The sequence below is a fragment of the Symsagittifera roscoffensis genome, chromosome 8 (genome assembly GCF_963678635.1).
Source record: "Symsagittifera roscoffensis chromosome 8, txSymRosc1.1, whole genome shotgun sequence".
Classification (NCBI taxonomy): Eukaryota; Metazoa; Xenacoelomorpha; order Acoela; family Convolutidae; genus Symsagittifera; species Symsagittifera roscoffensis.
The window spans coordinates 12241013-12260744 of NC_087069.1; the positions used below are offsets into that span (position 1 = coordinate 12241013).

The 19732-nt window shown below is 33.2% G+C and overlaps 1 protein-coding gene across 2 annotated transcripts in view; it reads right to left on the reverse strand.

The window, feature by feature from the left end:
* The window catches only part of LOC134853097 (uncharacterized), a 149851-nt gene that overhangs the window by 33685 nt on the left and 96434 nt on the right, over positions 1-19732 (reverse strand). For both annotated transcript variants that reach the window (XM_063869034.1, XM_063869033.1), the window contains exon 2: positions 12419-13356. In XM_063869034.1, the coding sequence (XP_063725104.1) occupies positions 12419-13356 (938 nt within the window). The remainder of the gene's footprint in view (positions 1-12418; positions 13357-19732) is intronic.

Here is a 19732-nt window from a genome sequence, read left to right on the forward strand (position 1 = left end):
GTTGCCCACTCTTCCATTGAATGTTCACTCCTTTCCGTTCGAATAGTCGTCCTTTCTCAAGTCTGTGTTCTATTCTCCTGTTTTCAGGATAAGACAGCTCTACTCTCTTATTATTTCGTATCGAGAAATTGCGAATAGCAATTTCCTGCCTTTTTCTTGAGTAGTTTCCCGCAATTGTTAATTCGGACGTTCTGATTTTGATTTTGCGTTTTCAGTTGGTTCGAGAAAACTGAGCATGACAGGCTCCATTCGAAATTTTTAAAATTAAAACTTCACTCCAAATTTACGTGTTTCTCAAGGTCAAACCTCCAGACATGACCGACTGGCACAATTTCTACATAATCTGAATGTTAAAATTTCAGCCATGTTGTAAGAACATCAAAAACACATACAATATGACACTATTTCAATATTTATTTGGAAACTTCTCTCAAAATTAAAGGTTCTCCTTTCGCATTTCCTTACAACAAAAAGCCCAGTAACATTTGAAAACCACTCAAACCTAGAAAACTTTCTAATGAAAATTTAGACCAAGATGAAAAATTCAAAGCAAGAGCAAGCACTTAACTGGGATGCCGACCACTGGATAAGAATCAGGTTACCCCTTTTTTCGAAACCATTTTTATAGAGGATCCCATACAAAGTCCATTTAAAAGTAACATTCTCCGAAAACCAACAAGAGCACTCATGAAAACCCCTTATACAAGAAATTGAACCATAAAATTGTTAACGCCTCTGAAACCACAGATGAAATATCTGACAGAAAAGTCTCCAGAGAGTCGGACATCGCTTCACCAATTCCAACTCAGCTCATATTAGGTCTTCAAAAGGAAATATTCAGTTTCCATTTTTTTTCTAACAATAAAATTAAAGTACGTACGGGGCGGACTAACCGGAAAACACACATCGACAGACAGAAGACAAAGCCTCCGGAACTCAGCAGACCTGGCCCCAAAACAAAAACAGAAATCGAGTTTGCAACATTGGATAAAAACACCAGGAATATGGCCTCAAACTTTTCACGTAACCCCAAAAAATACAACTTCCTGGAGCGAAGAAGACAACTCGCATTACAGGTTAATTAGCTTGCGATGAATCTATGTTCATTTCTTTAGATTCATCGGATTTTAGCGATTGAGAATGAACAGACGGTTAGAGATTGCCTATAACGGAACACACTTATGTGTCAGCGCCTGTCAAAACCCTTTATTTTTTGCCTTCGAAACGAAATAGGGCAAAATCTGAGATTTGAGATAAACAGTTTATGGAAACTCATACTTCGGAATGCTCTATCAGCATCATTCGCAGAGACGAGACTCAAGGTAGCACATAGTACAAACCTGCTCTAAAACCACCGGATTAGATTACACCCAAAACAATCCGAGGAACCCACAGTGAAATCTTCAAAGTATGAGAATGTCGACTCAATTTATAGGGTCACTACAGACCAAAAAAAGACTACCCATACTGGTAATGCAACTCTAATGGTAATGCTAATATTACCTAGGTGTAGTCAAAACTTGGGACCTCCAAAACTTTATGGTAACAAGCTCTTTATAGTCATTTTAGATCAGAAAACAGATTTTTCCGGGTCCGCAAAAAACCCCATTTTACCGGAACACAATCTCGGATTTGTAACAGAAACTGTCGCAGAACATTCAAGGAGCCATTGATGAGTTTGACAACAGTGCTGACTTGGACAGCGAACTAATTAACACGGAGCTAGAAAAGTTCTTAGAAGAAAAACAAACTGAAAAAGCTTAACTTTTTCCTTCTAAATCTAATATGTACAATCTTCATAAAATCAAAATTTTAATTCATCAGTGCCATCCCTTGGCGTTAGTTTTCATTCTTTGAATCCTAAACCTACATTTGAAACTATTTTCATTCAAGAATCAATTTGTAAATCCGTCGGATTAAACCCAAACTTAAAGCTTTCGTTCATAATCTGTTTAACTGCTTTCTAATTTTAAATTATATTTTGTAAACCAATTATCATACTTTAGTGCAAAATTCTTTTTAGATTTTGTTTAGTTAGCTATCATAGTTTCAAATATTTTCCTCAAAAGGGAAGAAAAGAAGCAGTTATTGTTCAGGCAAATTACATTTTTTGCTGTTACGACGAATGTTGTGATTTAGTATTTACGTTTAATTAATCGTATCTAAATTACATAACAGGTCTTGATAGTGTTTACTTCGAAACGTTCATTCTCTCCGACGGACATACCTCTTTCTCACTTTTTATGTATTAACTTTGAAGTTCTTTCATTAAGAAAAGACCTACCTATTCCAAAAAACATCTGGAAATTAAGTTAAATTTTTAGGTAACCCAATCAATATATCAAATTCATCTCAACTTTGCAATTTTAGGAAGTCCATTATACTCCCCTGTTAAACAAAAAAATCAGTTTTCGAATAGAGCAATAATCACACTAAAGCATTCAAGAAATTAAACAAAAAATTGACAACTTAACAGAAAAACCCATTTAATTGTTAAACGTAAAACCATAGAAAAAACACTACGAGGCTAAACTGTGCACTTGAAAGGCGCACAATTTAGTTTTTTTATGTTTCTGGATTCTAGAGAAGTCATTAAACATGCTGAAACCTATTCGGAACGATCAAAGAGAATGAAACATTGAAGGCAGGACAAAGGGAGCGTCCTTGTTAACGAAAGCGCTCACAAATCACAGAGTACCCAGTTTGGCCTCGTAAGGAACTGAAGCATCAAAAAATGGACTTGAATAACCATTGGAACACTTTCACGGGACTGCCCGAAAAGATGTTGCATTCTTTTCAAGAACTTTAACGCCCACGTTGCATAAAAATTCCAACAACGATTTAGAGCATTTAGGAGTTGTTTGAGAGGCAAAACACTACAAAACTACATTTACGGTTCAAAACTCGAAATTATTACAGACCACGAAGCCCTTCTTGAAACCCTTTTGACACACCATGGGAACAAAACATATCACACTTGACAACAAGTTGTCTTGAACAACTTTTACTATTTAATTTCACACGGACACTTGGTTAGAAAAGATACGGGGTTCATCAAAAAATTTTCAAGGGTTACTTCCGGAAAACCATACCCTCAAATTAATAATACGGAGAATTCGTGTTAGCAACCGTCAGAAAAACTAATAAAGCTATGTATCCAAATGATAAGTAAACTGCAATGCTAATGGCTCAATTTTGCAGATATTTTAAGTAAATACCTGTTAGCTTATTGTGTAAACTTTATCAGCTCGACTCTTCGAATTTGCAACTTAAAGCATAATTAAACTGACTTTTTGAGTTCAATTGTAATTCTTCGGATTGTTGATTATTTGATTCTCCAAAAATTTTAATTTCAAATTCTGTATTTTCTGGTGTTCAAATTTTGGTGTTCATGTTTTCGTAGAAATCCTCTGTTATCAGAATGTAAAAAGTTTGTAAAAAAAATACCGACAGAATTCAATTTTGCCCGAACGACCTTTGGATTTAAAGATCTTATTTAATGCCAAACTGGTGGCACTCCTTAATGAAGAATACCCGATATTGAGCCAAATTCTTAAAGCGCTTTAAACTAAAAAAGAGACGATTAATTCAAAATTGCTATATTTCCACCAGTTTTTTCGCAGCTTCATCAATCCGACGGGTTACTTACTCTGAACCAAGTGTTACAGCTTACTACTTACAAGCTGCGGATTACTTACTACTTACAAACGTGTTGTGCCTTTCTCGCTTAGAAATTCGGTTTCAAAGACCCTTCATGAAGCACACTCCTACCATTACAGAAAGAATTATTTAGCACTGTACATGTTTCATACAAACAGACGTTTTAGTTTCCACGGTGGAAACTTTACAGAATGTACAAAAACGGGTGAGATTGTAAACAGTTTTTATCTCAAATTCCCATATCAGCGAACTGCCCCTATTACGGAACCAAACGAAGAACTCAGCCTAGGTTCAGCCGGTCCTTTATATCCAAAATGGGGAACAAAAAGTATAACTTAGCATGTATAGACAGATTTTCAAAGTTTCCTTTGGCGCAAATTAGTAAATTAATCTCGACAAACATAGTTACTGAATTTTTTCAAGATTGTTTTCATCTACAAATCAATCCTTTTTGTTCTCGCGTAGACCAAGTTTCTTGTTTTGCTAGCCATTTTTTTAAACTATTCTGCAATTCTAATCATATTAAAGTGAAATTCTGTACAGTGGGCGATCACTGCTACAACGAATTACTTGAAAAATTTCTACATAGTCTTAATGTTAAAATTTCAGCCATGTTGTAAGAACATCAAAAACACATACAATATGACGCTATTTCAATATTTATTTGGAAACTTCTCTCAAAATTAAAGGTTCTCCTTTCGCATTTCCTTACAACAAAAAGCCCAGTAACATTTGAAAACAACTCAAACCTAGAAAACTTTCTAATGAAAGTTTAGACCAAGGGGAAAAAATCAAAGCAAGAGCAAGCACTTAACTGGGATGCCGACCACTGGATATGAATCAGATTACCCCTTTTTTCGAAACCATCTTATAGAGGATCCCATTCAAAGTCCATTTAAAAGTAACATTCTCCGAAAACCAACAAGAGCACTCATGAAAACCCCTTATACAAGAAATTGAACCATAAAATTGTTAACGCCTCTGAAACCACAGATGAAATATCTGACAGAAAAGTCTCCAGGGAGTCGGACATCGCTTCACCAATTCCAACTCAGCTCATATTCGGTCTTCAAAAGGAAATATTCAGTTTTCATTTTTTTCTAACAATAATATTAAAGTACGTTCGGGGCGGACTAACCGGAAAACACACATCGACAGACAGAAGACAAAGCCTCCGGAACTCAGCAGACCTGGCCCCAAAACAAAAACAGAAATCGAGTTTGCAACATTGGATAAAAACACCAGGAATAGGGCCTCAAACTTTTCACGTAACCCCAAAAAATACAACTTCCTGGAGCGAAGAAGACAACTCGCATTACAGGTTAATTAGCTTGCGATGAATATATGTTCATTTCTTTAGATTCATCGATTTTTAGCGATTGAGAATGAACAGACGGTTAGAGATTGCCTATTACGGAACACACTAATGTGTCAGTGCCTGTCAAAACCCTTTATTTTTTGCCTTCGAAACGAAATAGGGCAAAATCTGAGATTTGAGATAAACAGTTTATGGAAACTCATACTTCGGAATGCTCTATCAGCATCTTTCGCAGAGACGAGACTCAAGGTAGCACAGAGTACAAACCTGCTATAAAACCACCGGATTAGATTACACCCAAAACAATCCGAGGAACCCACAGTGAAATCTCCAAAGTATTAGATTGTCGACTCAATTTATAGGGTCACTACAGAACAAAAAAAGACTACCCATACTGGTAATGCAACTCTAATGGTAATGGTAATATTAACTAGGTGTAGTCAAAACTTGGGACCTCCAAAATTTTATGGTAAGAGGCTCTTTATAGACATTTTAGATCAGAAAAAAGAATCTTCCGGGTCCGCAAAAAAACCCATTTTACTGGAACACAATCTCGGATTTGTAATAGAAACTGTCGCAGAACGTTCAAACAGCCATTGATGAGTTTGACAACAGTGCTGATTTGGACAGCGAACTATTTAACACGAAGCTAGAAAAGTTCTTAGAAGAAAAACAAACTGAAAAAGCTTAACTTTTTTCTTCTAAATCTAAAATGTACAAACTTCATGAAATCAAATTTTTAATTCACCAGTGCCATCCCCTGGCATTAGTTTTCATTCTTTAAATCTGAAACCTACATTTGAAACTATTTTCATTCAAGAATCAATTTGTAAATCCGTCGGATTAAACCCAAACTTAAAGCTTTCGTTCATAATCTGTTTAACTGCTTCTAATTTTGAATTATATTTTTAAAACCCTTTATCATACTTTAGTGCAAAACTCTTATTGGATTTTATTCAGTTAGTTATCATAGTTTCAAATATTTTCCTCAAAAGGGAAGAAAAGGAGCAGTTATTGTTCAGGCAAATTACATTTTTTGCTGTTTCGACGAATGTTGTGATTTAGTATTCACGTTTAATTAATCGCATCTAAATTACATAACAGGTCTTGATAGTGTTGACTTTGAAACGTTCATTCTCTCCGACGGACATACCACTTTCTCACCTTTTATGTATTAACTTCGAAATTCTTTCGTTTCTTACTTTTTATCCTTAAAATTGTAAATGAGTAGAATTAGCTGCAACAAACCCGGGTTGTCCTCCATAGACCAAAAATGCTAATCATACAATTCCATAAACTAAGTCTATGAAAAAATACTAATCATACAAATTTCATACATTCTGCTAAAATGATGTCATTGAATTTGCGAACAACTTTTCTCTTGTTTTGGCATAAAGTTCGGTGTATCGTACTAAATAAAAAACAAAAACTTTTTGTCAAAAAAAATGCTAACCACACAATTTCCATTTATGGAAAACGTATGACTAGCATTTTTTTGATGGCGAAGACAAAAATTTTACTAAGTACTTTTGAAATTGCCCCCAAAAATTTTTTTGTATTTTTTTTCAACCGCAAATTGATTTTCGTACTCAAACAAACATTTTTTGAAAAAAAAACTTTACATGCAAAATTTAATTTTTTGTGTGTATAACGTAGTCCTGGATATATTATTATTGGATTTTTTTTCCTTTTCTCTTTATAACTTTCGTCAAAAACGCTTAAAACTCCTCTTTCTTTAGTATGACATGTTTTTGTATGCCTTGATCAATGTCTGGTAATTTTAAAATTCAAATTTTAGAAATAATCATCTTTGAAAGTTTTTGCCAAAATTTAAAAGTTCGTTACTTTCGTTAATTTCTGTACTTATGGAGTTGCATGAAAAGTGTATGATTAGCATTTTCCATATATGAAAATTGTATGACTAGCATTTTTGGTCAACTCGGGCAAGTTTTAGACCGAAAAAAGACAAAATTCATCTGTGAGGGTATGATCCACCCATATCCAAAAGTTATACTAAAACTAATTTAGTCAGATGAAAAAAAGTATAAAATTGTTTCCTTGCCGCACCGCAACCTACTTTAATAAACTCCAGTCAAAACAGAAAACAAATTTTATTTAGTCCAGAGATTTTCAGACCCGATATGATAAGCTTATAAGTTGTTCAATTTATAAAACTGTATCGAGCAAAATTTAATCAAGGAAGCCTGCTAATTGCGCGCGCACTGCCTTTGTTTGTTAACCATTCAAAGAAAAAGTATACGATGTCTGATAAAAAACATCGTAAGCGTTAGTGCTAGTCGCGGTCAACGTTTCCTTGGTTGCACCGCTTGCCAATAAATTTTCGCGGAATACGCTGGCAGCGTAGACGTCTCCTTCGTCTGTCAAATCAATTTTGATTTGGCTACATAGACCGTATGCTATGTAAACTAACTTGACCAAATTTAAATATTCCATTAACAACATTGAACAAAACTTAAATTGAACAAGACTGCTCGTATCAGGGCGAAGCCCTGAATGTTCCGACTGCCTTTAAGGGTTTATGGAGCAGCAGTAATAACATAAAAAAATTGAATGAAATAAAATAAAATGAAAACTTTTTTTCTAAAATTTGAAATTTTTAATGAAAATCATCGCCCACACGCCATATAAAGTACAAAAAAAGAGATTTCGTTCCTTGTAACATATCAATTATGGCAAATAAGCTTCGTTCAACCAATTTGGAACGATTTATATGACGGATTAATACTCCGCTTACGCGTTAATAGCGCGAATTATATCGCTCGTTAATTGTCCCAAATTGGTCAAAATTGCAACCCTCATAACTGATCCAAAAATGATCACATGTAAAATATCTTTTCAAATTTAAGCTCAGGACAACAATACTTTTTGAATGATATTTAAAAATTCCGTCAAAAATGGCATGTTAAAAAGTCGAAATTTGTCTGAAGAAAAAAAAACCCACCCCGAGCACAAATATTCCGTTACTTTCGTATCGAAAGTCGGAACAAAAAATATTGCTCTATGGTGGGAAATGGGAAGAAAATTTGTTTTGTTGAATGAGGCCAAAAAGTTGACCCAAACCATTTTGGACTGATTTTTAGGCCGGAGTCTTAAATGACTTACGCTTTATTTGATCAGATTTATCACAAAACAGCCAAATTGACCTGAAATTTGAAGCTAATTCATTGATAGCTATTGTATAGTGTTTACAAACTGCTGGCTATATAATCAAAGTTATCATAAAAAAAGCGCATCGATCAAAAGTTTCCCGTTATTTAATCAAGATTCTGGACGAAAAAATTCAACAAAAAACAACAAGTCACTGCTACCGGTCATTGCTGTTTGATTGACTTTTTTTGCATAACTTTACGGGTAGCTGAAAGTTCAATTTTAACTAATTGGGCTTTCAGTAACTGACAGTTTTTTTTCATTTATATCATTTTTAAATGAGGCTTTATAATCAAAAATTTTCTTTTTTTGTTTGTTTTTGCAAGAATAACTGTTTCTGATATGAGATGCCAGAACGGCCAAAGTAGAAAAAACACGCTTAAGAATTTGATTTCAAGCAAAAATTGCTTACACGTGATTTCTCACCTAACCGCGTCACTTTATAAAAAATTTAAAAGTTTTGGAAGCAAACCACTTAGGGTAACCAACGCTATCAGCTAGTTTTTTTTAGCATGGGTTATTTAAGTTAGCAAAATTAGTATGGATTATGTCACCCGGGTTGACTTCCCTAGACCAAAAATGCTAATCATACAATTCCATAAACTAAGTCTATGAAAAAATACTAATCATACAAATTTCATACATTTTGCTAAAATGGTGTCATTGAATTTGCGAACAACTTTTTTCTTGTTTTGGCAATAAGTTCGGTGTATCGTACTTAATAAAAAACAAAAACTTTTTGTCAAAAAAAATGCTAACCATACAATTTCCATATATGGAAAATGTATGACTAGCATTTTTTTGATGGCGAAGACAAAAATTTTACCAAAAATTTTTGAAATTGCCCCCAAACATTTTTTGTGTTTTTTCAACCGCAAATTGATTTTCGTACTCAAACAAACTTTTTTTGAAAAAAAAAGTTTTGCATGCAAAATTTAATTTTTTGTGTGTATAACGTAGTCCTGAATATATTATTATTGGATTTTTTTTCCTTTTCTCTTTATAACTTTTGTCAAATGCTTAAAACTCCTCTTTCTTTAGTATGACATGTTTTTGTATGCCTTGATCAATGTCTGGTAATTTAAAAATTCAAATTTTAGAAATAACCATCTTTGAAAGTTTTTGCCAAAATTTATAAGTTCGTTACTTTCGTTAGATTATTTGTGTGAGACAGAATTAAAACATTTCAGGCTGTTTCCAATGCATTTTTAATGCGCGACGGCCAAACCTTTGGTTACTACGTTTGTGTAACCAAGGATTATGACATTTGAGTTCGATTACGAACACAACCAAAAAATTTTGAGAATTTAAAATGTAGAAAAATCAAACTTTTTGGTTTATGGAAAAACGCTATTCATACAATTTCCATATATGAAAAAATATTCATCATAGACCTTTCATGCAAATTTCTGTACTAATGGAATTGCATGAAAAGTGTATGACTAGCATTTTTCCATATATGAAAATTGTATGACTAGCATTTTTGGTCAACCCGGGCAAGTTTTAGACCGAAAAAAGACAAAATTCATCTGTGAGGGTATGATCCACCCATATCCAAAAGTTATACTAAAACTAATTTAGTCATATGAAAAAAAGTATAAAATTGTTTCCTTGCCGCACCGCAACCTACTTTAATAAACTCCAGTCAAAACAGAAAACAAATTTTATTTAGTCCAGAGATTTTCAGACCCGATATGATAAGCTTATAAGTTGTTCAATTTATAAAACTGTATCGAGCAAAATTTAATCAAGGAAGCCTGCTAATTGCGCGCGCACTGCCTTTGTTTGTTAACCATTCAAAGAAAAAGTATACGAGGTCTGATAAAAAACATCGTAAGCGTTAGTGCTAGTCGCGGTCAACGTTTCCTTGGTTGCACCGCTTGCCAATAAATTTTCGCGGAATACGCTGGCAGCGTAGACGTCTCCTTCGTCTGTCAAATCAATTTTGATTTGGCTACATAGACCGTATGCTATGTAAACTAACTTGACCAAATTTAAATATTCCATTAACAACATTGAACAAAACTTAAATTGAACAAGACTGCTCGTATCAGGGCGAAGCCCTGAATGTTCCGACTGCCTTTAAGGGTTTATGGAGCAGCAGTAATAACATAAAAAAATTGAATGAAATAAAATAAAATGAAAACTTTTTTTCTAAAATTTGAAATTTTTAATGAAAATCATCGCCCACACGCCATATAAAGTACAAAAAAAGAGATTTCGTTCCTTGTAACATATCAATTCTGGCAAATAAGCTTCGTTCAACCAATTTGGAACGATTTATATGACGGATTAATACTCCGCTTACGCGTTAATAGCGCGAATTATATCGCTCGTTAATTGTCCCAAATTGGTCAAAATTGCAACCCTCATAACTTATCCAAAAATGATCACATGTAAAATATCTTTTCAAATTTAAGCTCAGGACAACAATACTTTTTGAATGATATTTAAAAATTCCGTCAAAAATGGCATGTTAAAAAGTCGAAATTTGTCTGAAGAAAAAAAAACCCACTTCGAGCACAAATATTCCGTTACTTTCGTATCGAAAGTTGGAACAAAAATTATTGCTCTATGGTGGGAAATGGGAAGAAAATTTGTTTTGTTGAATGAGGCCAAAAAGTTGACCCAAACCATTTTGGACTGATTTTTAGGCCGGAGTCTTAAATGACTTACGCTTTATTTGATCAGATTTATCACAAAACAGCCAAATTGACCTGAAATTTGAAGCTAATTCATTTATAGCTATTGTATAGTGTTTACAAACTGCTGGCTTTATAATCAAAGTTATCATAAAAAAAGCGCATCGATCACAAGTTTCCCGTTATTTAATCAAGATTCTGGACGAAAAAATTCAACAAAAAACTACAAGTCACTGCTACCGGTCATTGCTGTTTGATTGATTTTTTTTGCATAATTTTACGGGTAACTGATAGTTCAATTTTAACTAACTGGGCTTTCAGTAATTGACAGTTTTTTTCAATTATATCATTTTTAAATGAGGCGTTATAATCAAAAATTTTCTTTTTTTATTTGTTTTTGCAAGAATAACTGTTTCTGATATGAGATGCCAGAACGGCCAAAGTAGAAAAAACACGCTTAAGAATTTGATTTCAAGCAAAAATTGCTTACACGTGATTTCTCACCTAACCGCGTCACTTTATAAAAATTTTAAAAGTTTTGGAAGCAAACCAATTAGGGTAACCAACGCTATCAGCTAGTTTTTTTTAGCATGGGTTATTTAAGTTAGCAAAATTAGTATGGGTTATGTCACCCGGGTTGACCTCCATAGACCAAAAATGCTAATCATACAATTCCATAAACTAAGTCTATGAAAAATTACTAATCATTCAAATTTCATACATTTTGCTTAATGGTGTCATTGAATTTGCGAACAACTTTTCTCTTGTTTTGGCAATAAGTTCGGTGTATCGTACTTAATAAAAAACAAAAACTTTTTTGTCAAAAAAAAAGCTAACCATACAATTTCCATATATGGAAAATGTATGACTAGCATTTATTTGATGGCGATGACAAAAATTTTGAAATTGCCCCCAAAATTTTTTTTGTGTTTTTTTCAACCGCAAATTGATTTTCGTACTCAAACAAACATTTTTTGAAAAAAAAATTTTGCATGCAAAATTTAATTTTTTGTGTGTATAACGTAGTCCTGGATATATTTATATTGGATTTTTTTTCCTTTTCTCTTCATAACTTTCGTCAAAACGCTTAAAACTCCTCTTTCTTTAGTATGACATGTTTTTGTATGCCTTGATCAATGTCTGGTAATTTAAAAATTCAAATTTTAGAAATAATCATCTTTGAAAGTTTTTGCCAAAATTTAAAAGTTCGTTACTTTCGTTAGATTATTTGTGTGAGACAGAATTAAAACATTTCAGGCTGTTTCCAATGCATTTTTAACCAAGGCTTATGACATTTGAGTTCGGTTACGAACACAACCAAAGAATTTTGAGAACTTAAAATGTAGAAAAATCAAAGTTTTTGGTTTATGGAAAAACGCTAGTCATACAATTTCCATATATGAAAAAATATTAATCATAGACCTTTCATGCAAATTTCTGTTCTTATGGAATTGCAAGAAAAGTTGTTTATGTGGGTGCGTTCAAACTTTACATGTTTAAGACACATACTATGAACACTCTTTAACAGCTTTTAAGAATCAACTGCAGTTGATTAGACACATGATAAAGTTCTTCAATTGGTTGCAAACAAATTTTGGAAACTTAAAACACATAAGTTGAACATTCTTACCGGGGTAGAAAAATTTCCAAGCTGAAGCTGCGATCGCAATTGGTAGCAGAGTTTCCTCGTCATAAACATTCAGTAGATGAGATAATGTGGTATCATTCCAATCGCGCTCAACTCGTTTCTGAAGCCAATGATAATCCGCATCGCTTCGTATATGGGGGCTCAGCCAATCAAAATCAATAGATAGTTCGCCTCTCATAAATTTCCAGTAGTTCAACTGGACGCCGATCAAACGCTGGATATAATCGAGCCATTTTCTGTCTGATTTCAATGATTCGCTGGCTATTATTATGACTTCAAATTGCGCTCTCGTGATTGCTAGATTTATGGCAGCAAGAGAAGTAAAATTCTCGACCAAAACCAAAACTGATTGGACCTCAGTGCCAGTGAATGGTAATTCACGTGCTTCCACGTTCGTATCATCGATAATAGCGAATGGCTTTTCCTCCCCATTTTGTTTGTCAAAATTTACGTGGTGACCATTTTTTTTGTTGCTTTTACTACTCGTGAAGAGAACAACTAAATAATCTTTCCCTGAATGCTGATTCAAAAAACAAGTAGCAGGAGCTGAATCAATTATGTTCTCTTTTTCCAAATTTAAATATTCCAAGCTGATTTCCGGTTGAGAGGATTGGTAACATCCAGCAACGACATCTTTGTTATCAGTAAAAACTGGACTAGGGTTAGATTCAATGAAATGGTGTGAAACTTCAGTAATGTGCTGTGAATTTCTGAACAATACGTGTAATGTTTCCCGTTTAAACTGTGACAGGCGCCTAGCTAAATCACCTTTATTGACTGCTTGGCCAGCCTCTACTGCTGCAGCCCAGATGATTTTGGAATGTCTCATACACTTTGAAACTGATATGGCTTCTTCCATGGAGTACACTTCGTCTATCACAATTGCAATTTGATCTCTCTTGTATTGCCTTGAATTTTTGCTATAACATGCAATACCCTGTGTTGGAGGATCGGGCAAAAACTTAAGATCGATTTTAAAAAAATTTGATGTTGATAAGATTCCATTAAATGAAGTATGACTTTGTTCCCATAGCAACCACCTGAATAATTTTTGCTCGGCTACTCGCAACCAAAACCATGAGTACATAATAATAAACATTTTCTTAAATTTTAATTAAATGTTTTCATTTGTAAAAGGACGTTTTTCGACAGGCACATGTCTGATTAACTTTAAAAATAAACGAGCGAGTAAAAACACTCAATTTTTTGTGCACTGCAAAAAGAAAACGACAAAACAAAAAAAACTGAAAATTTGAATCAATTTAAACAATTTCACACAAATTTAAGTAGAATTGAACCTAAAAAATGGTATGTACGTAGCAAAATGGTATGTAAAGGCAATTTACAGATACAATCACGAACAACTTTAGGGAAATGTCGTAAACGACCATCCCATTTTACGAGCGAAAAAAAACTGAAAAGATTTCAAATCAATAAATTATCGGTACAAAGAAAAAAACAAGCAAGAATCAAACTTTGCTGAGCAATTTAAGCCTGTATAATGTAAAGATCAGGGGCGGATCTAAGGGGGGACGCCCTTTTCCTCAAGAATTTGACTCCCTGCCGACCCAAAAGTCCCCCTCTGGTACTTTTTAAGAAATACATTTTTGGGCGTCCGACCCTATAACTTTCTAAAGGCGCCTTTGGGGAGCGCGCGCCAGAAAACCGCATTTTTTTTTCAAAATTTTCAAAAAAATAGCGCAAAAACGGTTTTTTACCTGTCTTTTTCAAAAACTTGCTTGCGGCGCAGAAAATTTGGCCAAAACAGAGTCTTTTTTAGTGCTTTAGGATAGCTCGGAAAATCAATTTGTTCGAACTAAAAAAAGTTTGTCAAAATTTTTGAATATTTTTTGATAATCCGCAACCCCCTCGAGAAAATCCTTGATCCATCACATCGATAATTAGGTATCAAAAATCAATCATTTTAAATGAAGAAATTTGTTTGGACTTAAACTTAAAACATTTTGAAAAAAGTTGTAAGTGCATACAAATTTTAATGTAGACGATTCTGGAACCTGATCTAAACTATATTTTATTATTCATAATTTAGATATTAAATCACTATAAAGTATTTAATACTAACCAATCACAATCCATCTAACTAACTACCCACTTATTTGTAAGTGCTGAAATTACTTGTAATTTCAGTACCAGAGAGATTTGAATTTAACTTAGAAAATAGTTGACTCTCCCGAGTTTTTCAGCAGCCGCAACAATACCAGTATACTCTAGATCTATTGAGCCTAGCAGAGACTAGTTAAACACCCTGAGACTAGTAGTAATAAGAGTAAGATTAGGATCGGTATTAGACTAAGAAGTTGCACGAATCTATCCGGCCGAAAATAAGATAGCGTGACGAGCAGACGGTGTACCCTATCCGAAATTACTCTATGAGATAAGTAACCCCCGTACATAACTCATCTGGTGCGACCATAAGTCTCGAACAAGACCTTAAAAAACAAATTAGCTTAGAACTAACAAAAAATTAGTGTGAAAATAGACAGAAACATTTTCAAAATGTTATACGATAATAATTTAATTGAATGGTCTCTCCGACTCAATAGATCAAAACCACTCTTCCGAACAATACTAGAACAACGACGTATTAGAAACAGACCTCGGACAAGAGACGACATACGACTACGGAGAAACTTACCAAATAGTTTCATGATCGTACGGCAAAAGCCAGAACAATCTTTTATATTTAGAATTATACCGGCAATGAAATTAGATTTTCATTCGCAAACATAGAGTTCTTGAAGAAAAATCTTCAATGCATTTACCAGGCACTTAAAAAATTATTAATGTTCAATAACGATTGATAAAAACATCACTAATCGTTTCTTCAACTGCAGTACTATATAAAACATATTTTAAAAATAATTTATTCAAATAAAAATAAAAATTAGTAGCATGACAAAAAATTTTTAGTAAACATCATTTATCTTGTTGTTCTAGCTTCATCACCTAAACATAACAACCATCATAACTAAACTAACGTCATCAAAACTAAAAGTCACAAATTGTTATTTCAAAACCTTAAATTTTATATTTCTTAAACCTAAAACTTTTTAATCTTAAACCAGATCATCAAGGCTTATCCTTGGATCTAATTCAATTTTCTCTCTTTAACTTTAATTCTGATCATCAAGGCTTATCCTTGGATCAAACAGAACAATTTTGTTCTCCCCCACCCACTTATTAAGTGTCTAACGACCTCAAACGTCGATTCACTCCCCAACCTTTTCAAAAGACCCAGGACTAATAGAAATTTTTCAAATATTAACCATTTAAATTAAGATAAACAGTGAAGAACTTCGGTTATTCATCCTTCACTTGACCCCTCCTCTTATACGACCCAGGATAGATCTTAAACTTAGTAAGTTTAAAATAGTATCTAACGAACTACTCGCGTTCTAATTATACCTGAACCTTGTGGATCGATTTACTATTCTCCAACCCTTGAACACAATCACTACCCCTAAGTAAGATTAACTAAGTTAACACCTTAGCTTATATTAGCCACGAGAAAGTAAAAATCATTCTTCGGAATCGATATACTTTTCTCTCCAACCCTGAATAAAAAGACCCAGGCTAAGCTAACCAAAAAATCGTAAGGACTAACAGTCTAGGAAATAAAAACCACTTACAAACAACCTTGCATCCATCATCCTAAACCTTATGTCATTAAAAAATTTAGGAAATAAACAAATCATCGTCAAACACAATTGTCAAATTGAAAATCAAAAATACGATCTTGTTATCACCCCGCATACACAAACAACTGAATACATTCACACAAAACGGCAAACACTAAAAAGAACAATTTTAAGTAAACAACGACAGATAACACAAAAAAGATTTTCGAAACACCGAAATGCATTTTCCGACTCAGAAGTCAGTAGTCTCGACGCACTATACAATTTCATTGAAAAAAGGAAAAAATAGAATAAAAAAGAAGCACAAACATGAACCAGTACATTTATATAATTGGAGTCAACCAATTAGACACATTAATAATTATTTATTAACAGTCATCAAACGTAAAGATGAGCAGCCACACTCAAAGTGAAGAAAGCATAGATTACGAACAAGCATTCCCTTTCATTATAGATTCAGAAACTGATAGAGGACAAATAAAATTTTGTAAAAATCTACTCATAAATTTATTTGAACCAGGAATCAGTCCATGTAAAACAGAATTTCCCGATGTAAAAATAAAAAGACAAATAATTGATCATTATATAAAAGATATCGCAAAAATAACACAACAATACGGTATTTATACTATAGGAATCTGTACACCAGGAAATAATAAATACGTTATTCAAACAGACGATCTTGATCTCGAATTTTCAAAGGTATTCACAGAATATATCAAATATATCAAAAATATACAATACCATAACTCACAGAGAGCAAACTCAATATTCACAAATGAAGTTTTTGCTATAATATTCACAAACTTAAATATATTAGAGACAACAGAAGCCCAAAGTACATCACCAGTCCAGACATCTAGACACACAAAAGTTAGAAATGAAATCACTGCATTTTCTACATTTTTATATGCAATTCGTGAAATTTTTTACAATAATGATGTTTCACAAAATTCTAAACATGATTAAAAAATATTAGCATGGTTTACAATAGATTATTTCACACATAATTTAGATTTAATTAGCCAAGCAAGAAACAATTTTAGACCCCAAAGTAACACTGACGACACAGTCATTCACGAACAATCAGATTATGTTTGGGACCCCGATTGGTCTCATCCATTATTTGTAAACTTCCCAAATGATATATCAAGTCAAGCGATAGACACAATATCTATTCACCCAGATTTTATAGAAATAATACCATAACAATTGACGCCACACCTTTAAATTATAATACATTTTTGCCTGATACACAAAATAATAGTTTAAATTCAACGGTTATACATAATGAAAACCTCAATGGAACTCGAAATCTTACACAGCAAGATATTCAAACACCATCACACTTCATAAATGAAGAAATTGTCCACACGACAGTGACAACTACACAGCAAAGTATTTCACCAATACATCCAAACTTAACAACACCAAAAAATAATAAAGTAACATCACCACATATAACGTTACAATCAACTGTAAAACCTTCAGCCACTCTTGCACCTAAATTCTCACATATGGATTATCAAACATTCAGACCAATGACACGACCATCAAAACCAAGAAAGACATTTACAAGAAATAATTTTGCAGAGCACAATTATAATTACACACATCCACCAAGACCAAACTACTCCCCACGAAAATTTAATAATAATCATGTATATTCTCACTATGCATTCGTATTAACCAAATCAAATGCAAAATGAAATCCCACTACCATATTATCTACAACAACATGAAATCACAAAAAATCAATTGACAAATTTTTCACAAATGCCAAATGCCGCAGAGTCATTACAAGTGACGATGAACCCATATCTCATGGGAGAATCATCAATAACATCAAATAAACCACTCATGGTATTTACAGGAACAGACCCTGAATACTCAGTAGAAGATTACTTAAACGCAGTCACAGCAAATTTAATTTTAAATATAGGACCTGAACCAATAAATACACCACTTCATCAAAATTGGTTACATCGCCGCACAGCGTTGATACAAACAACATTAGACGGCGCAGCACAAAAATGATTTTCAGTACTACCTATAGAAATAAAATCAGATTGGAAAAGATTCACACAAGAATTTTCAAAAATGTTTGACTCCGAAAGAAATAAACAACACCAAAGAGTTTTATGTAATGAAATTCGCAGATTACCAAATGAAACCATCAAACAATTAGCAGTACGTAACGAAACACTAGTTCGAAAAGCATATTCACTTAATACGCACGATTATAAAAACACAAAAATGACAGAAATTTTAATGATGACCTTAACACCACAATTAAGAAAAATTGCTATAAAGAAAAGAGCATCTCATCCTTCCTCAATTCGTGAACCGGATCTAGATTTCAGAAACTAGTCGATAAATTAGAACAAGCAGAAATCACAATGAAACTCGAAGAAACCGAAAACCTAAAATTACAATATGTTAATCACATTGAAACAAAAACTACACACATTAACAATATACAAGAATCAGATATAGACCTATCTGAAAGAATCACTGAAATTTTGAACATCTATGAAAAGAACCCAAATTGGAAAGGCAAACCATCTTTTAAGAAATGGTGTAACTATTGTCGACGATACGGACACAGTATCTCCGAATGTAGACAAAAACAGCAAGACAACCAAAATAAACCTTCAAAACACAAAGAACCAAACAAATCATTTTACCAATACATGAAAAAAGATCAAAATCTACCAAACAAAAATGTATATAGTAACCATAGCTCTGGAAAACCACTTCCAAATAATCAAAACTATTCTCGAAATCAATCACCATATAACTCTAGTTATAGAGGTAGATCACCCGAACAAAGAAATTCACGAAATTTCTCACAAAATAGATATAGTAGATCAAATAGTCGAAACAACTACCCACGATCAAACTCAAACTCAACACATTTTGTTTCAGCATCCAGTTCCCAATCAAACAGAAATAGACATTATTCAAACAATCAATCACGAAAATCAACTTATAATAGAAATAGACACTATTCGAATAATAGGAACAGGAACTATTCAAACAACAGAAATAGAAGCTATTCCAATAATCGTAATAATAGTTATCCAAACAATAGATCACGGAATAACTCATACAACAGATCAAACTATCAAAGATAAAATAACAATCAACACAATAGATCGAGAAATAATTCACAAAATCGAAATTCCAGTTATAATAATAGATATAGAAATTATTCCCAATCACCTCATAGAAATAATAATAGTTATCACAATTCTCAACACCGACATAGAAGCAATACACCGAAACACCAAAGACAAATCAATCAAGTACAAACAAACGAAGAAATAACTTCAGACCCCCCAGGTACCGATAACACAGAAAATGCCGAAGTACAGGTAAATCACATAAATTGTGAATCAACAGACAGTGAAAGCGATACAGATATTAATATCTTAATTAATATGATAGCAGTCGAAAATGACTATGAATCAGTCACATATGAAGAACCTTTTAGTTCACACATTTATGAAAATCACTTAGAACTTCTCAAAAATCACTATCTAGGACCACATAATAATATTACGCAAACCAACCAGGAAGTACACAAAACTAACACGGAAAATTCATTTGATAAAAACGAAATAAAAAACTTAAC